At 40.0% G+C, this 26,705-nt stretch overlaps 1 protein-coding gene across 7 annotated transcripts in view; it reads right to left on the reverse strand.

The window, feature by feature from the left end:
• The window catches only part of FAM120B (family with sequence similarity 120 member B), a 160,275-nt gene that overhangs the window by 114,433 nt on the left and 19,137 nt on the right, over positions 1–26,705 (reverse strand). For all 7 annotated transcript variants that reach the window (XM_089669691.1, XM_089669689.1, XM_089669690.1 and 4 more), the window contains exons 3-4: positions 16,779–16,959; positions 9,261–9,362 (exon numbers count right to left, since the gene is read on the reverse strand). In XM_089669691.1, the coding sequence (XP_089525817.1) occupies positions 9,261–9,362; positions 16,779–16,959 (283 nt within the window). The remainder of the gene's footprint in view (positions 1–9,260; positions 9,363–16,778; positions 16,960–26,705) is intronic.

A 26,705-nucleotide genomic window follows, 5' to 3' on the forward strand; every position in this document is an offset into this window, starting at 1 on the left:
TTCCCAGTGGCAAATTAGACAGCAATAAAAATGTAAAATCAGTTCTCACCCTTTCTTAGGCCTGTGTCACACTAGCAACGCTGTTACTGGCGACAATTCTTCAGCATCAGAATCATTAGAGAGGGCAAAAACTTGCTGTTCCAGCCAACAAGAGAGCTATACAATAGTAGTTGATACTGAGATGGAAAGAACAGAATAGCTAGTGTGACATGGGCCTAACTTTATCCAAAAGTGCAGAGCAACAGGTTCACATAACTGCTGGCCTTCCCCACTGCTTTTACATCCCTTCATTCTGCTTAGGGCTTGCACAGAGCTAAGGACTCTCTTCCCCCAAAGATCTAAACTAAAGAATTGTTTGCATCTAACACTCTTCAAGCATTGTTAAATGTCTGGTTCCCTGCTGCATGCCTTGGTTCCTTCTGCCTGTCCCAAAGTCAATGCTGTGTCCTGAATGGGGTAACTGATTGAACCACAGGGGACAGGGGGACCAGGCATCTGATAGCCTGGGAATCTTTGGATGCCAACATTTCTTCAGCAAGCCTATCTCTGCAAGAGAGAAATAAAAAAAATAGTACAGGAAGTGTAACTTGCAAGTGCTGAATCTTCTGGTTTTTACATACTGAGGACGGCATTTTATAATAAAAAAAAAAAAATAAATAGACTACAACAGACTTTATGAGTCATACGTAACTATGTATAGAAACTGCTGGATATTATAACATACTTCAAGCACACTATAAGGTTGATTTACTGAAGCTGGAAAGTGCAAAATTTGATGCAACTCTTTACAGAAACCAATCAGCTTCCAGGTTTTTTTGTCAAAGTTTAATTGAACAAGCAGAAGTTCGAAGCTGATTGGCTACCATGCACAGCTGCACTAGATTTTGCACTCTCCAGTTTTAGTAAATCAACCCCATGCCTTGCTCTGTGATCATGCAAAATATTTCTACAGACCTAATAATAGTATGCCCAAAAATGCTCTTTGCAAAAAGCAAAGTTAGAATGTACTACTTATGATTTCACAAAAAAGAAATACTTCTTAAAAAAGAAAGGTCAACAATGCATGGTTAGAACAAGCCAAAGCACATTACAAAGAATGTAATTGTCAATGTTCAGTGATAAGGGTCAGGACATATATTTCAAATTAAAGGTATGACCGTAACATCTGAACAGAACAGCAATTTATCATGACTAAGAAGTGTGTCTCTTCTAAAAGTGTTTCTCCATTCCACAGTGACCCGCCAAAGTACATTAGACAGATGTCAAGTAGAGCCTCGGAGCCATTAGAGGTATACTAAGTGAATAAGTAGATCAAGCAACAACAAGGATAAACGAATCCATAAAGTGTACTATTTGTGCATTGCTGAAATTCAACTATTGACGACTAGCTTTTCAAACGAAAGGATTATCTAAGATTTTGTGCACATTTTTACATAATACTCTGTGTAATGTACATACTCCTATACTTTTGAGTAGGTAAAAAAGCAAAAGGGTAATTGGAAAACAAGCAAGGATCTGTCCCTTTTTTTGCAGCCCATAAAGGCAAAAAACAAACAGTCAGTTTAAACAGAGAGGTATTTGTTTATTAGGGTGATTAAGCACATGCCGACTACTTACTTCAGTGCTACTTTCAGGGGATTAGTGCTGTTAGTCAGAAAGTTAGACCAGGCAGTTCTCTTAACAACTTAGCCTCATTCCTACTCAAAAAAAGGCTTTTTTCCTGTGTAATTAACTGCACAAAACATTTTCAAATATTTTTTTAGAATATATTTTACCTTAGATTACCATATTTCAGTTTTTGGTAGGAACCCTAAAACACTGGAGTTTCCCTTATATGTCTTTGGGACTGTATTGGTGAGATATCTGCATCTGAGTTCCTGAGCACACCAGCTGTGCCCCCACCCCCAGCTATTTTTTAAAAATTGATATTATTTGAAGGAGAAGTATAGCCGACCAACACTGGTATCAAATCCTTCCCCACTCTTCGTGAATCGCATTCTTTACCAGTGTCATAAATCTTTAGATACCTTCAACTGAAGCACTTCTATACTCCTTTATCAACTAATTCGCACTCTGTCCGCTCCATAACCTTTTTCGAAAGTGAGTGCAGGAAAGACCCACAGAGGCAGGGCCTCATCTCCGCTCTCTACACACAATTACTGAATCCCGAGTCTTCCCCGGTCCTTCATATGTCGTTAAGTGGGAGAAGGATCTAGGATCCCAGCTGAGCTCTGACGATTGGGACCACATTTGGTTGGCAACCAAATCCTCCTCACACAACGTGGTAGCGGTTGAGATGAACTACAAGGTCCTGACTCAATGGTGCCTAGTCCCAGCAAGGATTCCTAAATATAAAGTGGGTTACTCCCCAAACTGTTTTCGTGGCTGTGTGATGGCGGGAACATATCTCCATATCTGGTAGTCCTGTTCGGCCGTTCAAGTTCTCTGGTTGGAATCTTCCGCATGCCATCCACTCTTTTTGGACAACCACTGTCGCCTACCCCAGACATTGCCTTACTAAATCTGCAACCCCTCTCGATAACCAAATCCCAATTCAAACTTCTTTTACAGGTCACTATAGCTGCCAAACAAATTACAGCTAAATCTTGGAAATCTCCTTCCCTGTGCATTCTGACAGTTCGGAACAAGGTGACACAGGCAATGATACATGCTACAGTGGAAGCTGCCATTACAGATACTGTCCCTACATTTTTGTCAGTTTGGACCCCCTGGATGGAACACTTCCTTCCTCCAAACTTTGATGAATTATTGTTCCTCCCCTAATAATCCCCTGCTTCATCTACTGGTAGTCCTGAGCCTTGGTCCGGTCCCAAGTCCCCCCATTATTCTGGTAGTTACACGTTCTGTCCGCCCCCCTCCCCTCCCCTCTCCTCGCTCTTCTTCTCTTACTCTAACCATTCACACTATTCCAATCCTCTCTCTTTGCCTTCCAAGGAACCCATAAGTCCTCGGAGCACCACCCATTTGTTTCCATTTAACAATGCCCTGCTCCTTTTACATTGCATTATTCACTCCCGCTCATTTCAGTTTCCTTTCTGTTTATAAATGTTGGACCTTTAAAGTTGGCCATCAGGCCTTATGCTATAATTTTTTCCTATTGTGAACGCTCCTTACATATTGTATGTATGCCATATAACTTGAAACCCCAATAAAAAGTTTGAACAAGAAGAAGTATAGCCAATGCTCTTTTGGCTGTACTTCTATGGATCACATCAGTGCACTTCGTTCTGCACTTCTGTGACCTGCTATTGGCTGACATCACTCAGCTAGTCCAGGCTCTGAAAACATCCTGACTTTAAAGTCAGGATCCACCCAGAAGCCTGGATAGGTAGCCAGCTCAGCTTTTTAGTAAACTGATGAGAGCCTGAGCCAGGCGTTCCTGAGAGACAGAGCAGAGAGCTGGTGACTGACAGTCTCTGCAGACTGAAGGACAAGAACTATAAGTGGTGTTTGATCGCTGAGTTCTCTGTCTTAGAGGCATCAAAAGGACAGATGCAGCATTGGACCAACACTGCATGCACCTAGGTGAGCATGTATGTTTGTTTTTTTTTTGTTTCTCTTTTAATGCAACAAAAGATACTAGAACACATAAAGTTGCTCACTATTGGAGAATTCATAACATATTAGAAATCTTGGGTTGACCCAAGTCTTCAATCTCCACGTTGGGTGAATGTCCTTTAAATGTCCTGCAGTGTAAAGTTTATGTCTCGGGAAATAGTTTTTCTTTTTGAATAGCCTGGGTAAGGATGGCAGGTTTTTACTTCTATCTAGTGCTCTGTGCTCACGTAAGCTGGTCATGGATGGGTAGAATTTTTAATGAAAAGTCTTAGGAAAAGAATGTTCTAAGAAAGTTTGTGCATTTTCTAATCAATAATGGGTCAAACTGACATTTGTTTTTCGACCACAAGGACGAGAAAACTCAAAAGAGAGAGAGAATATTTTTCACCTATGAACAAATTTCTAATGGTGTATGTAGTTTTCATTTGGTAAAATCCATTAATTCCAAAATCAAATGTTAAAAGCAAATTAAATCTTTTGAACGACATTCGAATGTTATGATAATTTTTGTACTAATCTAAGACTTTTACTAAGAATTTTAATTTGAAATTCTATCCATCTCTGGTCAGATTTAATATCAACAATGGCAACTGTTTTAGAAGACAGAAATGACACAAAATCTACAGCAGCGACAGAGGGTAATGCAATAATTCCTGACCTGGAGCAACTATGCAGACCAGAAAAGTCAGAAAAAAGTCAGAGGCTTTTATCTGAATACTTGTTTAGGATCATGAACTCAAATTATTAAAGCCAGAAGATTGGCATGACAACCAGGCAACTATCACTTCTTTAGAAGGCGATGTCAACAACTTTTCTTAAAGTGATTGTAATGGTTTTACATTAAAATAAAAAAGATGTTGTACTTACCTGCTCTGCGCACTGGTATCCTTTTTCTGAGAGGCCCTCAGCAGGCCGGCAAACACAGCATAGTTCAGCCAGGCTCCTCACTCCTCATCACAGATTTTGACTGACAGCAGCAGTAGCCTATGGATCCCGCTGCTGCCTGTGTCTCCTGTATGCCCAGGACTAGAACAAGCAGGCTGCAGATGGGACATCAGATCGGTGACAGGAACCAGGCAAGTGCTTAGAAAGGGAGGGGTAGAACAGATAGTGGAGCGTTTTTTACCTTAATGCAGGGAATGCATTGAAGTAGAAAAAAAATGTTTAGATTTTAGAACCACTTCAAGAAATATTTATGTTACAGTTTGCAATTGTGCAGTGTTTTAATGCACACTCTATTGTGCGTTCCTTAAGGCAGCTCATTGATTCCAATGCACCAAAATGTTCAACAAAGCAGACATGCCACAAAATGTTTAATGCACTGTACCACAACACACTATGGTGAACTGCAGCAATCATTGTCTTATGCCCCATACACATGATAACAAAATCGTATGAAAATTTTGCGGGACCACTGATCAAACGATTTTTGCTTTGTTGATGAGCAGGATGTTTTAACCGACAACAATATTGTGAACAAAAAAATTCGGTTGAACAACAGTGAAAAATGTTGTCATTTCGCATACGAACTACCAATTTTCTATGCGGTGGTATGACAGTCGTACAACAAAAAATATCTATCAAGCGCTATCACGCATGAGCGGAAACAGAAGATGACCTGGATGTTTATGTCCAAGGAATCTTCATAAACACGAATGAAAAATCCAAATGTTAAATGTAGATTGGCCTAATGAGATAATGAAACCAGAATTCTGCATATTATATTTTATATATCACTATTTATGTATATAGATAATGTAATAAACTATATTATACTCATTGCACTTAATTGTTGTGTATATCGCTTGCTCTTGCTGGAAGGGCGTGGCTACAAGGTCACACGCACACTACATCACTTCCATGTGTACGAAAGACGTCAACACTACCTATTGCCTGACGAACGATTTTTTTAGATTGGTCATTGTGGGTCACGATTTCGACCAACGAACGAACGCCTCTCGGTCGTCGGATAACCGATCAGTCGATTTTCTAATCATGTATTCCCACCTTTAGAGTGTTATGGTGCCATTCAAAATCAATGGCAAAGCATGTGACATACTTCTGTGGATTCCCACAAAGATGTAAATAGTATCAAAGACATTTTCCAAGCATTTGCTGAGGGAAAATATAAGGCTGGTGTTTAGATTCAATAAGGTCCAGAATCGATTATCTTTCAGGGAACAGAAATGCTGCAAAGATCTGATTTACTAGTAGAAAGTAAAGAAAGAAAGACCTTTACTATTCCTTGTGCATTAGCTAATGAAAATGTAGACTCCTGCATGAACACATACTTGATTTAGCTCAGTTCCATAAAAGCTTTGGAACATTTCCCACTTTTTCATAAAATGCCATAAAGAGAATTATATGTAGCTGTTTGTTTAAATATGGCTAATGTTGTGCAGAATCATGCACCCTATTGTGTTCTGTTAACACGCAGCAACGCATGTTATATGCGACAGCTGTGCGACTAATGTGCGCCGTGCTACCAGAAATAGTACAGGCGCCGTTGTTGGTGTGTTCTGGTAATTTAGGAAGTTCATTCAAATAAATGGGCTGCCTTGCTTTGCCACAGAACACATTAAACTGGAACTATACTCACCTTCCCTCTAGCGATGCAACGTCTACCGTCATTTTGCCTGATTTTCTTTCAGGTTTGGGATCTTCGGCTATCTTGACCTTGACTCTCTTAAATAGTTACATCAGCTGAACATCCTTCAGCAGCCAAGACACTTTGGATACTCAGATGCCAATGTACCTGGCTGAGGGCCACGGTGACACTTGTCAATTAGTGAGTCACTATAGCTCTGCCAGCACACAGTAGTGATGCAGGTGAGTGAACCCACAGTGCGCATGTATCAAGATGCTGAAGATTTTTCAGCCGGTGTAGCTCTTCAAAAGAGAAAAGACTGGAATCAATGACTGCCAGACTGATAATATAACTCCTCTTTTAAAAGATGGCCTTTTTTTTTTTTTTTTTACTCTGGCGGAAGTCACTTTAACCCCATGCCCTCCAGAAGATTCTACCCCCTTTCTGACAAGGCCAATTTTTGCTATAATGCGTTATCTTTTAACTGGCAATTGCGAGGTCATGCAACATTTGTACCCACGTGAAATTTATGTCACTTTTTTCACAGAAATAGAGCTTTTTTTTTGCTGGTAGTTGATCGCTACTGGGGTTTTTTATTTTTTTAAATAGGAAAGCAAAGGGACTGACAGGAACACCAGGGATTTCATACAAAAGGAAGCAATACAAAAGAGAACAGGGTACTTTTTTATACTAATACCTGTTACAGCAGGCACATACCAGGAATATGAAATGCTGAGTTTACATATTCTTTAACATTTTTCTTATTTATTTATTTCAGGTACTTATCTAGCCCCGTCAATTTACGCAGAGCTTTACATATACAGTATATTGTACATTCATATCAGTCCCTGGCCTCAAGGAGCTTACAGGCTAAGGTCTAACTCACATTCAAACACACTAGGGACAATTTAGACAGGATCCACTTAACCTACCAGGAGTGTGGAAGGAAATCGGAGTACCTGGAGGAAACCCATGCAGGCACAAAGAGAACATGCAAACTCCAAGCAGGTAGTGCCTTGGTTCAGTTTTTCTGAGCTCTGTCCTTTCAACATTCTTGGCCTCTCTATTGGTCCCCTAAAGGTCAACTGAACTTTTAGTTTAAATTAGTTAAATACATTTCAGGTGCATTAAAACAAAAAGTGTCCTACAGGTTGTTTTCTTTAAAAATTAGCCACAGCCTCAGCAGAAAATCCTGTCCCCTGCCAACATGCTGCAGAATGGGACCCTTGCTCTCTGCAGGAAAGAAATTAGCTTTCTGCAGAGGTCAAACACACCCCATGCTGAGTCTGAGCCAGAGCTCTTCAATTAGCAAAGAGCATATGCTTGCTTTGCTGATTTCAGCAGGCTTGTCAGACCACAGCAAAGAGACAACTTCTTCCCCACTACCATCAGTAACACACTACGCCGCCAGGTACTCAGATCCTGCACTGCCAGACGTGTCCCCCTGCTTAAGCCAGTACATGTCCGGGCCCGTCTGAAGTTTGCTAGAGAGCATTTGGATGATCCAGAAGAGGATTGGGAGAATGTCATATGGTCAGATGAAACCAAAATAGAACTGTTTGTTTGAAACACAACTCGTCGTGTTTGGAGGAGAGTGAATGCTGAGTTGCATCCAAAGAACACCATACCTACTGTGAAGCATGGGGGTGGCAACATCATGCTTTGGGGCTGTTTCTCCGCAAAGGGAGCAGGACGACTGATCCATGTACAGGACAGAATAAATGGGGCCATGTATCGTGAGATTTTGAGTGCAAACCTCCTTCCATCAGCAAGGGCATTGAAGATGAAACGTGGCTGGGTCTTCCAACATAACAATGATCCCAAACATACCGCCCAGGCAATGAAGGAGTGGCTTTGTAAGAAGCATTTCAAGGTCCTGGAGTGGCCTAGCCAGTCTCCAGATCTCAACCCCATAGAAAACCTTTGGAGGGAGTTGAAAGTCCGTGTTGCCCAGCGACAGCCCCAAAACATCACTGCTCTAGAGGAGATCTGCATGGAGGAATGGGCCAACATACCAGCAACAGTGTGTGCCAACCTTGTGAAGATTTACAGGAAACGTTTGACCTCTGTCATTGCCAACAAAGGATCAAAGGATATATAACAAAGTATTGAGATGAACTTTTGATATTGACCAAATACTTATTTTCCACCATCTTTTGCAAAAAAATCTTTCCAAAGCAGCCAATGTGATTGTCTGGATTTTTTTTTCTCATTTTGTCTCTGATAGTTGAGGGTCTACCTATGATGCCAATTACAGGCCTCTCTCATCTTTTTAAGTGGGAGAACTTGCACAATTGGTGGCTGACTAAATACTTTTTTGCCCCATTGTACCTGTGTGAAGGACTGTCTTTGCTCACATCAAAGGTGTTTTGTGCATCTGCCCGCAGGCATTCACGTTTATTGGGATCCAGCAGCTGCACAGATACAGCCACTGGTCCCAATTTGAAAGCCGTGCAGATGTGGACACTGTCTGCTGTGTTTGTGCTTCTGCTGCGTCCCAAAAGGGGTCTGCGTGCATGCGGATGCCTCATGTAGGCAAAGACGGCCCTTTACGCAGGTGTACACTTAGGTAAGCCTATATGAATGAGGTCTTAGTCATACTGATTAAGTCAAATGCATGTCTAAATTTGCTAAAGATCCATTACCCAAAAAATGCTAATTCTTAAGATCTGATATTTTATTGTGAACTTAGACTTGCTTTTTGATGTGGCATTCTATTATAACTCCTGCTTTCTATTGAGTTATTAAGCACAGATAGTATGTGCACAGCAATCATTTTGCAATACACGTAGATGTTTGATAGCCATGTTTGTCAAATTAAAGTGGAACTAAACCCATCAATTTAACAAATTAAAAAAAATCAGTTACATTCCCAGCATGCCAGGAATGCTAATTGTCATATTTGCTTGTGCTTTCATCCAAACTGTCAAACCATCAAATGGCTGGAGTCATAACTGATCATACGTGCATGGCATTTGCAGATCAAACAGAGTCCAAAGTGGCAACTTCCTCGGCTCAAAAAGGATAGAAGGGTTTAGTTCTGTTTTAAGACACCTTGTAGATCCAACAGTATACTTGAATGTGAATAAGTTACCTGGAATAGGTAGTGGAACAGCTGGAACAATCTCTGATGTCTGCAGGTGGTTTCCACGGTAGACATACCACTCATTAACCACCGGACAAGTATCTGGTGAGCCTAATAACAAAAACAACCAAAAACCATTTTAACCTTGCAGATATTTTACATCTTCCACTACAAACTAATATGTCACATACATTTCTAATATATGTCCATCCTTCACAGTGGGCTCCCTTGGACCTGTGCTGCTAGGGTCTTGAGAGAAGAGAAAGTCCCTGAGCCATCTGACAAGAAAGACAGTAGTAATCTGCTGTCACAAATGTTCTTGTGTCACCACTGATAGGAACAGCACTCTCCACCACCTGTCTCTTGGGAAAGCAAAACCATGAGGGCCCATTCACACCTGTCCTATTGTACAGCACAAAGGTGCATCTTAACTAGAAATCCCATTCATTCCTATGTGGCTAATTCACATCAATGTGCTAAAGCTTAGAGTTTTTTTTGTGTATCGGACAAGAAACATTTTGAGTTTTGTTTCTGTGTTAAGCAAGCCCACTGAAATCATTAGCAAACACATATAATTTGTGTATCATATATGCGTGTTTTAGCACTTCTACACTATACAGAAACCCTAGTCTAAAATATTCTCCAGCAATTTGCACAATAGATGAAAAAAGTGCATTTAAATTGTGTATAAACCTATACAGTATTATGGGACAAAAATGCATATTGCAGGTGTGAAAGGGCCCTAATGAGATGTTTTCCAGCTGGTCTTTATTTATTTATTACAGGTACTTAAATAGCGCCATCAATTTACGCAGCGCTTTACATATAGTATATTGTACATATACATCAGTCACTAACCCTCAAGGGGCGTACAATCTAAGGTCCCTAACTCACATTCATACATGCACATACTAGGGACAATTTAGACAGGAGCCAATTAACCTACCAGCATGTCTTTGGAGTGTGGGAGGAAATCGGAGTACCCAGACAAAACCCACACAGACACAGGGAGAACATGCAAACTTTAGGCAGGTAGTGCCATGGTTGGGATGCGAACAAACCTCCTTCCATAAGTTTGTAGTGATAATGCCACTTGTACACACAGCATTAGCATTCGAGCATTAATTCATTTCAAGAGCCAGAATAAATGATTATTCTGGCCAATTAAATCAATTAATGCCCAAGCGCTTGATGTACCTAAACACGTTAAATGCATTTGCAAGCATCAAGCTTTTTTTTCTGCCAAAACACCACTGCCAAGAGGGAAGGCATCTAGGAGAGCTAGCAAAATTGTGTGCATGAGGCCTTAATGTGCTATGCATTAAGGCAACACATTAATTATGAATATCCTGCAAACAAACAGCAACACCCCCAAAATAGAGCACGCCCCTTTCTTTTCAGCATATTGTACCCCAACAGACAGTAGCTTGCAATGGATCACAACATACTGGATTAGTGGATTGGGTTGCCATTCTAAATAAAAGGAACCAGAAGGCAACAAAGATTGAGCATGTAAGCATGTGTTACCTCAACAATACAATATGAAATGCACCATTATATAGGCTTGGAGACCGGATGTTATGCGCCTAGCTCAGCTTTTGCTGATCTGCATAGAAATTCAGTTGTATGCATCTCTATATCTACAGATCATTTTGACACAAAGTCTTCACAAATGGCAGGCTCTGCTCTGTATTTTGTTTTGATCATATACTCAGTTCCAACTGCTCAGATTTGTAAAAGATTTATTTTAAATTAAAAATAAACTTTTTATTCCTTATGCTGCTATAGCCTTAGTGAATAGAAAGGAAAGTATATTATATTTACTTGATTTTTTTTCTTTACATTTCTTCAGGTGTTTCCCAGTTTCTGGCCTAGGCCAAAAATCAAAGCATACATCACGAGTCTTGTCAGGCATTTTTTTTCCCCTTTCATCTGGAGGAGGGGCTTTCTCAGCTAAGCACACCCTCCTGCCTGCAGGCCTAAGCTAAGGGCAGATGGATTCCAGGAAGTAAATACTACACAAATCATCTGCCCTTACTCAAAATGGCTGCGGTCTGAAAAGCTAGGGGTTTTTTTCAAAGTAATTTCTCAACAAAATAAAGCAGAGAGACATGGATGTATGAGAGATTTTGCTATGAATATTAAAAGTGAATTAAATAGTGTCTTCAGTTTGTGATGCTCAGATACAGTGTTGTTCCGCTTTAATATCTAAAGTGCAATTTTTCACGTTTTCAACCCAAGCACTTATTTCTACAAAGATTGGTTACATTGCTAGTGAATAAAGAGTAAGGATTTAATTAGGATTAAAAAAGCAGCAAAAACGGAATGGAAAACTATTTGCAAATTAGACCACAAAAAAGGAAGAATTATTGCAACAGGAACAGGGCAGATCAAACTTTAATTTAAGAGTGGTCTTTATGGCTGTTGGTAGTAAACATATAAATAATGTGACATCATTGGAATTTGGAAACACTAAACTACAGCAAGAGGAAAAGAGAATTGAGATAATTGATTAGCACAATAAACGTGGTGGTTTCCTAGTACAAGAATCACTCCTTTATGTATTAAAAATGCTAAGCATTCATCCTGTGTTATACTGGCCATCAACAAGATAATTCTCTGGCTTACGCAATGATTTCAGCGGTTGTTTGTATGTTGTCATGAATGAGCAAAAGTGAATACAATGCAGCACTACAAAAGAATAAGAGTTTACAGGCACACTGGCAATTATTAATTTGTGGGAGTAGCTGAGCTAAAGCAGCCCACAGACTATGCAATTTTCTTTCCTTCCACAGGTAGAAGGAAAGAAAAAGTGCTTGATTCCCCCCTTCAACACAGTCAGTGTTGATGATGTTGATGGGTGAATCACTCCTGGGGGAATCAGTCAGCTTTGATGGGGGAATCACTCCTGCACTGCAATTGTGTTATGCAGGTGGTGAGCCTTCTCACTAGCAGAACACAATGATTACTGCTGACAACTATAACTGCTGGCAGTGTTTGCCGACAAAAAAAATCTGACAGGCTGGTTGTATGGTTGTACTGAAGTTGAGCAAGAACCAGACAAATTTTGATCCATCTATGGTTTCCTTAAGACCTTTCTGGTAATAATGGGACTTGTTTTCAATTAGAAGCAATGAAAAAGACAGAACATTATCTCTTCCAAGAAAAGGTGTTGCCCTTACCTGAGCAGCAGCCCTGAGCTCTGGTACATTGGGGTAAGGGAAGCTTACATAGCCTTGTGTAGACTTCAACTACTGCAAAGCTGAAACTTGCACGGGATCTTCAAGGGGCTTCAGAAGTGGATAGGGAGTCTAAGTAGCGCAAACAAGGTAGGAGAAGGCTTCCAATACACCATGAAAATGGGAGGTCCGCCTTGCTGTTTACAATAAAACAAATGTATCTGCCTGTTTCCAATTTTCTTTAGAGTGAAGTGTCGCAGTGCTGGAATAACTATACTTCTGCGCTCATATATTGTAATTATGTGATCCCCCACTTGCCCATCAAGATGGCTAAAGATCCAGCACTTAGAAGAAGTCTGTGCCATATCACTGGAGATGAGGTTGGTATATGCGGTTTTTAATTCCCCTTTAAAGGTGAAGTCCAGGACGCTCTCAATTTTTTTTATCAGAAACTTCCCATCTCTATGCACAGTAAGTATGAGCAAACTGTTTTTCTAGAACTTCTGTTCTGAGAAATCATTGACGAGGCTGTGATATCATCCATTCATCTCTCAATGCCTGGCACAAGGAGGAGGGATCAGTGAGGTGCCCAGTGCCACATTCTAAGAACGTTAAAAACTGCTAAATACCTTTTCTCATCAGAAGTTAGAGCAGTCTTGTGGCTTCTATCAGAGTCCAGCCCTGCATTAGCTAAAGTTTGTAGGACGAGTTTTCTTTCTGCTTTAGGATGCAAAACCCCTGACCTTTGTCTGACCAGTGCTGATCACATGCACTCTCCCAAAAAAAAAAAAACCTCTCTAGCAATACACACCAAACTGAGCATGTGCAAATGCCTATGGTTCAGTCTGTCTTATCAGAAGATAAGAGGTGGTGGCTTGAAAAAGGGGAGGAACAGAAAAGAAAGGATCCAACTGCCTTTTTACACAATACAGAGGATTAACCCCTTAGGTTCTACATTGAGTATAACAAGCATGCTTTGCTGCATATACAGACTGATTTTACTGTTGTGGGTTTAGTAACACTTTAGTTTTCTGGGGACATCCCAAACTTTTGAGTTTTCTTTTACTTTCACTTTTGACTATAAAGGTAAACATGACAGGAAGGACAAGACAGGAGGGTGAATCTCCCTAACGGGGACTGCAATAAATACCTGATAGGTATTCTAATCCATCTCCACTCTGTCCCAAAAAAAAAAAAAATGTTTTGCCTTTAGTTATACTAAAAACAACTGACAAAAAAACAGACATCTTATTTTCACTGAAGGCAAGCTTAGTTAAGTTTATTTATTATGTGATTTTTAAGTAAAGCCTGTGTTTTTAGGACCTTCGGTGCTGTTACCACCACTCCTCATACATTAGAGGGCAATAAAGATTTACAACAATTGCTGGAAACGTGATTGAACTAAACTACAGAATGGAAATACCTCTGTATATACCACTACCGAGTCCAGCAAGAAAAAATAGAGAGTAAGTTTAACATACAGTGTAAGGGATTGATGGCTGTGTTAAACTGATGAAAGATAAAGAGTTATTCAAGGGCGAAAGATTTATTTAACAATTCAACAGTCTCTTTGAAAACACAGTAAAAGAATGGTTTCCCATTTCTACAGACATAACAAGAAATCACTGATGTAAGTGCAAAGAAATGCACCTTCTTAAAAACAAAAATATACAATTATTTTAGCAATTTCCCTTAAGGCATTTGTATTGTGTGAGTCCGTCAGGAAGGTCCTCACAATGCATCCAGCTAACTGTATTCATCTTGCAGGTCATAACTGACTAGAAGAGATCTTTAAAATGCTAAGACTTCCCATACAGCAGATCTCTTGTTCAATATCATAAGAGATCTAATATTCAGCAATTCTTCAAAGGATCACAGAACACCAGAGACATAATGCTTTCAAGTTACACTATCTTTTGTCACATAGGGTTGCACTTATATAAGGGGCTATTTTGATTATTTTTTCTCTTTTTTAACCACTTCAAGTCTGGACACTTTTACCCCCTTCCTGTCCAGGCCAATTTTCAGCTTTCAGTGCTAACACACTTTGAATGACAATTGCGCGGTCATGCAACACTGTACCCATATGAATTTTTTAGCATTTTTTTGAGACAGATAAAGCTTTATTTTGGTGGTATTTATTCACTACTGGGGTTTTTATTTTTTTTGCTATGTATATGAAAAAGTCCAAAAATTTTGAAAAAAAAGTGTTTTTCTTATAAAATTATGCAAATAAATAATATTTCATCATAAATCTTGGCCAAAATGTATTCCGTTATCTTTTTAGTAAAAAAAAAAAAAAAAATAACCCAAATTAGTTTATAACCAAAAATTATGTTTAAACATTTTTTTTTTACATTTTTATTTTTTTTTTATATTATTATTTATGTGTTTTATTTTTACATACTGTCACCCTAGTGACACTGTACTACTTGTGGGGGGTGATGAAGATTTTTTTTTAAACTGATTGCTTTTACACCCATAAAGGCTATGAAAGCAATCATTTCTCCTTCTCTCTGGCTGCATTCTTGCAGCCATTGAGAACTACTGTGTGAGCTGTGATTGGTCACAGCTTGTCACATTGTACAAGGCAGCTGTGAATAGCCTTGTACCATGTGACCTCTGTGATCATTCACAGATTTCACACGTAGTAAGCAATGATGTCACAAGTGACATCTTGCTTACTACTCTGCATGTGATCACTGATTGGCCAATCAGTGATCACATGATCGGGACCTCACACAGAGGTCCCGTATAACGATCGGTGTTCCACTGTGTCTGGAGGACACAGCGGGCACCGGATCGCGGTGTTGCGCACTCCCAGGAAGTGCACAAGCAGGGGGCAGGGAGGCTGTTTATAAACAGCCACCTAACCCTGCACTGCCACCGTCGGGCCGTTTATATACAACGGCCGGACGGGAGGTGGTTAAACAGCTTGCTCATGTCATATTTGCTGGGTAAGGATTTGCTAAAATTAGGAAGCTCCATTAGCCACACTCATAGAACAGGATTTCCCAATTTTTGCCCACCATTCTGAACTAGGTGAGTCTTGTTATTTTAACAAATAACAGAGTGTAGTGGAAATGATAAGAATTTTCCAAAATAAAAGTATCCACTGTACACTTGCCACAATACACTAGAGGCATGGCGCCTCTACGGCCACATTTTGGGCTAAATACATTCCAGAGGCATCAAAACCAATATCAATATCTCACAGTTTTCTTTCCAAAGAGAGTAGAAAAGCCTGCCCTCTGCCAGCAAATACAGAGTGGGGCCCTTGCTCTTTGTAAGGAAGCAGTGGTCTCTTTACAGAGGCTCAATCTATAGCTAAGCAATCAGGAAAGCTCATGCTCCTTGCTGATTGGAGAGATCTGGCTCTTTTTTTAAAAACATTTATGAGTAATAACACCAAAGATCAAGGATCTGTGGAATATCATATTGTCTTAGTGGATTAGAAATATTTTTTCCCCCGTTGAAGCACATTACACCATGCTTTACAAGTGTTTTTGTTGCCTTCTCCAGATCAGATGTGGGCATATATTCTGTTTATGGATGTTTTCTATTTTTTGTTGAACTTAATGGACTGGTGTCTTTTTTCAACCTATGTTACTATATGCTAGTGTCCCTACTTAAAGATTTCCCCTCTATTTATGTTCTGGTGGCAACTCCAAATTCAGGAAAATTAGGGAAAGTGAATCTCCTTAATAGGGACACAAACAACAATAAAAAAAACAGTAATTCTATCCCTTCATACCCCTTTCCAAATTTAAAAGAAAAGTTTTGTCTTTAATTTTTTTACGGCAGAACACCCAAAAAAGGGAAGTCCTGCTTTTCCTCCTCCCCCCCTGCCATATTTGGAAAATATTTTTTGGAGGGGAATTAGTTTTGACAAGTACCAGCTCCTAGTTCTGCTCAGATCGCCTAGCCCTAGGCGATCTAATTGGAAGTTTTTCTCATCCCCTCCCTGCCCGCAAACTTCTGGGACATATCAGAAGGCTTCAGGACCATTCACAAAGCCGATTGTGAAGCTGCAAGGAGTCACAGCTGACTGCATGCATATAAAATACTGGCGCCGTGGACCCAAAGACAGGTGAAGAACCGGCCCGGGTAAGGACATCGCTGGATTCTTTGACAGGTGAGTGTTTATTAAAAGTCTTTAGCTACAGTTTTTGTAGCTGCTGACTTTTAATTTTTGAAGCTCCTGTTTAATTCTTTTTCCAGCATGCATCAGACACCTTTTTGATGTGGTCCTGCTTTTCAGTATAATAGCCCTTCCTAAACAATTAATTACACATTTTACTGCTGCCATTTAAATGTTGTATAATGAGGACTACATTTTGAAACTTACCATTGCCTGTTCCAAGAAGAACTGCATAAATATGCTGACGGGCAGTTTTAAAAATCAGAGCTTGTCCAGGTATTTGTGGGTCATTCTCATCTTCCAGAGTATTACTGCAATCACTCTCACCAAGGTACAGTACATTGCAAATCATGGTGTTTTCTCCTTTGTAGTGTCCGTCTAAAGCAATCTACATCAAAGAGAAAAAAAAAAAAAAAAAAGAAGTTATACCAGGAAATACCAGCTAGTCCTCTAAAGTCAGAGTTAAAGACCCCAATCTGCACACTTGTTTTAGATCAAGGGCTGAAATCTATGAACCAGCATAACAAGCAGGGATTTAGTCTTTGTTTATTTCTAAGGAGTAGCTTTCAATCAGCCGTCATCCATCCTCAGTACAGGTTTCCTTTAACATTAGGATTGTTGAAAGTGACAACTGTAATTTAATCCATATACAATATGTAAAATATTATTTCATTGATATGTTCAGCAGATGGGACAACAGAAGTGCAACCAAATTCTGATTTTTCCACTGTAACCATAACTTCATTGGTACTGTACAACAAAGGTGATAGAGCTGGAGATGTTTGCATACTTATGCATCCTGTCAATTCTGTAGAAATATAGTCCGTAGCATGGGCAGCACAGTGGCTAAATGGTTAGCACTTCCGCCTGGCAGTACTAGGGTCGTTGGTTCGAAGCCCAGCCACGGCACCACCTGCCTGGAGTTTGCATGCTCTCCCTGTGCATGCGTGGGTTTCCTCCGGGTACTCCGGTTTCCTCCCACACTCCAAAGACATGCTGGTAGGTTAATCGGATCCTGTCTAAATTGGCCCTAGTATGTGTATGTATGTATGTAAGTAAGGGACCTTAGATTGTACGCCCCTTGAGGGTTAGGGACTGATGTGAATGTACAATATATAGATGTGTAAAGCGCTGTGTAAATTGACGGCGCTATATAAGTACCTGAAATAAATAATAATGTAAAATCACAAATCACAGTATTTAGTTTCTTATTAAAGCTGGCTTCCAGGTATGGATATCACTGCATAGTTACACTGATCCAAGCTGGACCAATGTAAGCATGTATATGCAATATCTGTGGCATATGAAAATCAGTGTAGTAGTTGTCGTTACTACAGTGAATCCTGCTGTTCTGCAGTTCTCGCAATGAGCATCTTGCTCGGAACAGGAGCCATTCATACAAGGCTCTGCAGTTTTCTCAATGTATGTGGTCTCCGTTTGGACCGGGTGGAAAGGTGTGGCAGTGACGTCACAAACTCAACCTCGCCCAATCAGAGAACACTTTGCATTCACTGAGAAAAATGCAAAGCATTCTGTGAATGGCGCCTAGAAGACAAAGGCAATCACTGTACTAGCAGATTCTCTGCTTTTTATTCCCCTGTGACGACTGTTCAAGAAATGTGGGGTGCATCGGGACACAAGGGTTAGAACAGCAATAAAAAGTTCTAACCTCTCCACACTCGACTAAAAAATGTGTTTTTCCTTTTGTCCTTGTTGGGGAGATTTATCATCATTTCCTGCTATTAAAAACAAAATAAAAAGTGGGGTGGCTAGAGTTGGACTTAAAGTGGAAATAAGTCAGAGATACTCGCCAATTCTCCAACGGTCCAATGGCCACAAAGTCCCTCGCGGCACCTTCTCCCCAGCTTCTTCTGTGTGCCAGTCTTTGACCAGTTTGATTGCCATGTGCAGGAATGCAGTCTTCCTGATACACTGGCAGTGTGCAAGTACATTTTGCAGAGGTTTGTGAACAGCCAGGGAAGTATTTTATTGCAGAAGAGAGATTGCATTGACTGCCTGTTCTCAATTTCAGCATTTAGTTCCGCTTTAAATATCCAGTGTGCCTCTTTCTGAAAGAAACTGGGTCAGTGTATTAACACAACATTAAAGTGGCTGTAAATCTCTGACATAAAATATGAACAAAGCCTACCCCTCTATAATGCGTACTTGTCTCAGTCCAGAGCACTAAGTGTCAGTCTGTCTGTTGCCTCCTTCCTCTGCTATCTGCATGAGTCACTTCTGACAAGTTTTCCTGACACCAAGAGGTAAATAGGTGATGTGGAGGGAGTTACAGTGCACAGCCTTTGATTTACAGCCTCAGCTCTGTTGCTGTATGCTGTGTGAAGAGGGTGTGTCCCTTTCCTCTAATCAGCTCTCAACTCTCCTCATTGAGCTTTTCAGAGTGTAATTTTAGATCCCGGACCCCTGCTTTCTGGAAGCTCAGACAAGCTGTATCAATTCTGAACTTTGAATGACTGTAGAGGAGAGAGAGGACTGCAGATAAACAGGTAGTACTTACAGTATATCGGTGTACTTGTTTGATTTCTGTGTATCACCTGAGGCCTGTCAATTCACTAGGTATATGTAAGAGTTTACAACCACTTTAAATGGAACTCTCATTTTCACATTGTATCAGACCTATTCCCACTCCCCTAGCCCCTATATTTATTTATTTCAGGTACTTATATAGCGCCATCAATTTACGCAGCGCTTTAGATATATATATATATATATATATAGTACATTCACATCAGACCCTAACCCTCAAGGGGTGTACAATCTAAGGTCCCTAACTCACATTCATACATACACACACTATGGACAATTTATACAGGATCCAATTAACCTACCTGCATGTCTTTGGAGTGTGGGAGGAAACCGGAATACCCAGGAGGAAACCCACGCAGGCACAGGGAACATGCAAACTCCAGGCAGCTGGTGCCATGGTTGGGATTTGAACCAACGACCCTAGTACTGCCAGGCGGAAGTGCTAACCACTAAGCCAATGTGCTGCCCAATAAAACATTGAGTTAGCAGGGGATGGTTATATTGGCCACAAATCATTATTAGAAGGCTTTCAAGTCAATAAGGAAAAAAGAGGGAAGTGGCAAGTCACCGTGAGACCACATACGTTCTGATTAATGTTTCACTTGCAGACCAACCCATCTTTTTGGAGTCTTCCTGGATATTTATCAAGTGCGTGGCAGGTACCTGGCACCTGAATGGGATACAGGCAGGCAATAACTCTCAGACAGGCCCTGGTGCAGGAGCAGTGCTTTACGGCACACAAATGGAAGCAGAAAGACAGAGGTCAGCACCAGCCCAGCAGAGAGGTCAAGGCAGAAAGAATCCACAAGTGTTTGATTAGAGGTCGATATTTATGCACAAAATTGTGATAAGGAACACGCAGGGGAAATTGGTGGCTTTCGTTTTGTCAGTTATACTTTAATCCTATGTATTTATGAACAAAATATGTGTTTTTCTGTGCAGAAAGCACAGCTACAGCCCAGCACAACCTGTGATCACTGTGTCTACATTCTCTACAAAATATTCATTTTAAAGAACTGTACGCTATAATACATAATGAGCTTTTTTCATGAAATGTAAGCTCCTGGGGGTGACAGAACTCTTGCCCCAGATTAGCTGCTGACAGATTCAGAAACTTGTCTTCTTTGCAAATTATAAAAGTAATACGTATGACACATTAAAAACACCGCAGGTCATTATGACATATCCATGGAAGAAAATGCTTCACGTACCTCCTAAATGCCCTAAAGCTCATCATTTTATCTGATTTAAAATCTATCTAAATGCTAAAAATGTAATATACTGCAGTTTACCACTCCATAGATGCAGTAGTTGCATTAGTTTTTCATTTTCCAGGCTAAGTACAAAACAATACCTGTTGATCCTGTGAGAAATTCAGTGTCCTTGCACTGAATTCAAAGCTCAAGGAAAGTTATTAGTCTTTCCAGCTGTCCCTTTGTGAATCTCAGAACACCTCCCCTTATGGTACAAAGATAAGGAGAGGTAGAGGTGTTTGTAGTCCAACACAGGAGAACTGCCTAGGGGGACAATACGGCTCTTCCATAGAAAGTCATTGCCACCCCAGGACAGAATGTTTGTTTCTGCCAGGAATACCAATTAAAAAAACCTGAAAAATAAAACAAATGCATCACATCTGTACACCCAAAGTGGGTCTTTTTTTTTTAGTTACATAAGGAATGAAAATAGCGGTACTGTAGATAAAATGTATACATTTACATTTTGTTCTATAACCATTTACCCTCCGGAACATTTTCCCCCTTAATGACCAGGCTTTCCTTACTATTTGGCACTGCGTTACTTTAACTGACAATTGTGCAGTCATGCACCACTGTACACAAATTAAATTTATATAATTTTTTTATCCCTTTGGTGGCATTTGACCACTACTGGGTTTGTTACTATATTAAAAAGTATATATATATATATATATATATATATATATATATATATATATATATATATATATATATATATATATATATATATAAAAACAAGATAGACAAAAGAAACATTTTTTACTTTCTGCTATAAAACATATCCAATAATAACAACAAAAATTTGAAAACAATCAAATTTCTTCATAAATTTAGGCCAAAATGTATTCTGCTACATATATGTGGTTAGAAAAATTATCAATAAGTGTATATTGATTGCTTTGCGTGAACGTTATAACATCTACAAACTATGGTATATATACTGGAATTTTTATTTAATTTTTTATACTAGTAATGGTGGTAATCAGCGACTTATAGCAGGACTGTGATAGTATGGCGGGCAATCTGACACTAAATGACACTTTGTGGGAACCAGTGACACTAATACAGTGACCAGTGCTAATAATATACACTGACAATGTACTAATGACATCATGGCTACATAGTAAAACACAAACAGTACACTATGTAAAACAACCCGGCATACTGTTAACCCTTTGATTGCCCCAGATGTTAAGCCCTTTCTGCCCAGTGTCCAGGGGTGAACTGACCATTTAGCCACTCGGGCACTGGGGGTCCAGGGTCAGTAGGGGGCCCCATGAGATGCCCCTGATACCTTTCATTGGCTTTTTCATAGGCTTTTTTGGATGTGGGCGAGGGCATCATAATCCCCTATTGCCTGGGGGCCCCATGAGTTGTCAGTCCACCCCTGCCAGTGTCATTAATACAGCGTCAGTGCTTTTTATTAGCACTGATCACTGTATTAGTGTCACTGAGGATGTCAGTGGCAGATAGTCTCCCACAGTGTCAGAATGCTGTGCAGAGCAATAAAAAGCAGCATGTTGGTGCTGACAGGGCAGAGATCTGTGTTGTTTACACACAAACCTCTCCCTCGTCAGCTCTGCCGATGATTACCGAGGCCTGGCCGAGAATCGGCAGCCAGGACCAGGTGACTGACATGCTGAGGAGCCAATAGCGGCGCAGGTAGGGAGAACGAGCGCACCCCCTACCCAGAAATGCAAATCACGTATATATACACGTGATTTTGCACATCCCTGCCGCCCTGTAGCAGTACTTGTAAAAAAACAATCCTCTCTGGGCGATTGATGTACATTGTGAAGATTTTAAAAACCTTTGTTTCAGATTCCTACCTGTTTTTGCTCTAAAAAAAAAAACAGCTATTTGTTGTGTGCAGAGTGAATTTGAATGGGAGTGACTTTTTCATTATTAATCAGCTGATGCACTTACAGTGTTCTAATAAAGAAAGTTGCAGGGTCTGTATCCCTTACAAGGAATAAACCCTTTGCAACAAAATGTATTTTTTTGTGAAATACTCTCAAAGGATGCCTAAATCTTGACTTGTATGTTAGCGCAGACTTCTAGAAAAATTAGTGAGCCAATCACACAAGCAGGGAATAACATTCATGGGCAAGTTCCATATACAAAAAGTGTTGCGCTGCTAGCATAAATCAATACATGTAAATATACGGACAAAAACGTGCCTGATAGTCCCAAAAGATGGTAAGAACATAAATAATAAATTAAATTCTTCAAAAAAATCCAAATGAGTGAAATATCTTCCTGCTGGTGATTGCACCCAAAATCCCAGTGCTGTAAGTCTTCATTAAACAGACTTCCACCTTCTCACATGGACCTGCATGTGGACACAAGTTAAACAAAGCATTTCCCCTATTAGTGGGGGTAACACATAACTTGCTCCTCTGTGTACAATCTTCCCCTTATGAATCACCACTGGACCTTCACAAATGGCACCCGATTTCAGTACAGCCAACTCTGTGGATAAAACTCGACAACCACAAAGTAGACCATAGTGCAGTAGGCTTCTTTAAAAGGCATATATTTATTAAAGCACATGAACTCACATGATAATAGTATTAAAAACGCATAAAACAGCGATCAGAATCAAACAATGGAGAGCAAGACCCTGCCTGTCAGAACGAAGTAGGAGCGCTGATGTCACCCGACTCCTCCCCATGGGTATCGTCACGCACCATGTGACTTGTAAATGTACGTTTTTGTCCGTACATATACATGTATTGATTTATGCTAGCAGCGCAACACTTTTATTTCATTTTGTTTTTTATGTTTACACACATAACACGTGTTTGCAGCAGCTCATTATTTATTATTCTTGTCACTATTTGGCAGCGCACAATTTCTTTTTGTTTTTCAAGTTCTGTATACAAACTGTACACAGAACGCCTCCAAGCTGCCATATTGCATTAGGTGTTACAGTAAATGACAGCGCTGCAGATTGAAATGGAAAAAAGGTCATTCTTAAAAACATTAAATTATAAGGCATGTGCAACAATTGTATATGATATATATATATATATATATATATATTTTTTTTTTGTTACTAAATTTTTTCCCACAACAGTTCAGTTACCCTTTAACCACCTGACCTCCAGAGGATTTACCCCTCTTAATGACCAGGCCTCTTTTTGCTACTCGGCGCTGCACTAATTCAACTGAAAATTGGGCGGTCATGCAATGCTGCACCCAAACGAAATTTAAGTCCTTTTTTTCACACAAATAGAGCTTTCTTTCGGTGGTATTTGATCACTTGTGCGCTTTTTATTTTTCACGCTATAAACAGAAAAAGGCCCAAAATTTTGAAGAACAACAATATTTTTTACTTTCAGCTATAAAAAATATATAGTAAACTCAAAGTTGGTTATAAATTTAGAGCAAAATGTATTCTGCTACATGTTTTTGATAAAAAAAATCCCAATAAGTGTATATTGATTGCTTTGTGTGGAAGTTATAGCGTCTACAAACTATGGTATAGATACTGCAATATATGCCATTTTTCTGCTATACAGCGCTGCGCTAGTTTAATGGACAATTGCGCGGTCATGCGATACGGTACATAAATGAAATTTACATCCTTTTTTCCCCCACAAATCGAGCTTTCTTTCGGTGGTATTTGATCGCCTGTGCTGTTTTTATTTTTTGCGCTATAAAAAAAAAAGGCTGACAATTTTGAGGAAAAAAAACAATATTTTGGACTTTTTGCTATAAAACATGTCCAGTAAAAAAAAAAATGCAAAAATCAAATTTAGTCATAAATTTCTGCCAAAATGCATTCTGCGACATGTCTTTGCTAAAAAAAAAAACCCCAATACGTGTAAATTAATTGGTTTACGCGAAAGTTATAGTGTTTACAAATGGCGGGAAAGATACTGGGATTTTTAGGGTTTTTTTATACTAATAATGGCGGCGATCAGCAAATTATGGCGGCGATCAGGGACTTATGGCAGGACAGTGGCAGACATTCTGACATTGGGGGGTACTGACTTGGGGTCACTGACATCCCCAAAAACACTAATACAGCGATCAGTGCAAAAAAAAAAAAAAAAACCACTGACACTGTACTAATGGCAATGGGGAGGAAGGGGTTAACTTTATTTTGCAGGGAAGGGTTATAGGAGTGAGGGGAGTGTTTTACTAGGGGGTGGGGGTGTGTACTGGACGGGACAAGGCTGATTGAGAAAGAGAAACTGTTCTTTCTCGATCAGCTCATCCTCGAGCTGACAGGGAAGTGACAGACAGCACAGCTACTGCAGCTGTGCTCTCTGTCACTGTTTGCCGCCGATCGCCGGGAAACAGCCGCTAAGGACCAGAGGTGCCCCGGCGACTCACATCTGCGGCGGAGATCGGCGGGACAGATAGGACGGCAGCGTGCCTCGCGCGCACCCCCTATTTGTTTACAAAACACACGTTTTAAAACGTGGTTTTGCCTGCGAGTGCCACTCTGCCACCGTATATCTACAGTGGCTGGGCGGCAAGTGGTTAAATACAACCGGCTGCCCTGCATCATTCTCAGCTCTCTTCTTCAGTCTGCCCACATCTGAAATGGGATATAGGAAGATCAGGCTCACAGAGAAGAATATACAGTACGAGTCAGACCCCATATACCCATATCCTTGCGCATGTTAGGCTTCCATGGGCTAGGGAAAACTTTGATTCTTATTAGCTCACTGCAAATATAATAGTGTATTTCAGCATCAATAACACAATACACGCTTAGGAATCTCATTGTAATAATACATCCACATTCTCCATCCTGGGCATGTAAAGTAGCACTCGCTCATTATTGTGAGAAAGCTCACTGTTTGACGTTTATACCTTACTTCTGGTATGAGTTTCAGTGAGTGAGCAGTTTATCTGAACACGTTGGAGGAGAACTGCTGACTTTAAAAGAAGAGTTTGTCACTTTATCTTCATCTCATAAGACTTTGGTGATTGGGGACTCTATTTATTGGACTTTTTAGTAAATCTCATCACATTATCATACATTGTATATATGATTTTGAGTAATTTTTCACTATTATGTAGATTTCACAATTTTTTTATGGTTAATTGCTAGTGCCTACTTTAATTAGTTTGTTCACATATTTAACCTCCCTAGCGGTCTGATTATGTCGGTATTTCTGTGCTCAAAGTGGTACATTTTTTTGCATGGAACTATGTATTTTTTTTTATTGTAGGCCTGTAATTTTTAGGAATAACTCACTGAAATCTGTCTGAACAAGAGTCTAGTAAACATTCCGGGTATGTTAAAATTTGAAACACGAAATCATAAATAATTTAATAATCATAAAAAATAATAATATAATAATAATAAATTTAATTCAATAATATAATTAAACCAAAAACACTGAAATTTGTTTGCACATCACTGAGCAAAGTCGCAAAATCGTTTTCAGTGTCTGAATGAAGAATTTCCCCACGAATCATTATCACTCAATTCTGCAAGTAGTTCTAATTTACTATCACTGTTCTCTAGCTGGTCTAAAACCGCTTTTGACCTAAAGGGACGCTTTTTGGGCGCCATGGACATTTCTCAGTTTCCAGGCAGAAAGAACAGTAAAAATGCAGGCAGGGCACAGGACAAAGCACTCGGGACAAAATGTATGTGAAATGGTTTGATACAGTAATGTTTTACTATGTGATTTTAGTGTATTTAGTGAATGGCACTTTTACAACTTTCAAATTTCCCGCCAGTTCCATCCCCCATACGTCCCAGGGAACAGAACCCAGAAGACAGATGCCGGCATCGGCCGGAGGACATTGCAGGGGAGATATCGCGGGAGCGCAGGAGAAGGTAAGTGAAGAAGGGATCCCAGAGCAACGCTGCAGGGTATTCCCGAGTGTAGCTCAGGGTTACCGCTTGTGGAAACTTTAACCCGAGCTACACTCGGGAATACCTCCAGGGAGGTTAAAGTGTTAATTGCACTTAAAAGGGGCAGCTGACGCTTCTTTGGTGATATTTGGTCCCTACACGTCTTGCTAAAGTGTACCCTTCCGTGTCACCCAGCTGTTTTCGACATTGTGGACAGGAGGGTACTATGCTCCACATATGGTGGAAACTCCCTGTGGTGACTAGGTTTTGAATCCGTTTATTTAATTTCCTTTACTTGGTAATGGGGGTTAATATTCATAGATCCCTTGAAATAGCTCCATTTCATTTATTGCCCACTGATATTCCCAAGAAATCGGGTAAATTGATTCTTTATATGCTGTTGGCGGTGAGGGTTTGATAGCTAAACATTGGGAATGGTCAGCAATATCGCTGGACTTAGTCAAACAGAAACTTAATTGGATTGTGATTAATGATAAACTTACT

Source organism: Staurois parvus, unplaced genomic scaffold (assembly GCF_062004578.1).
Source record: "Staurois parvus isolate SC_StPar_1 unplaced genomic scaffold, SC_StPar_1.0 ptg000081l, whole genome shotgun sequence".
NCBI classification, from domain to species: Eukaryota; Metazoa; Chordata; class Amphibia; order Anura; family Ranidae; genus Staurois; species Staurois parvus.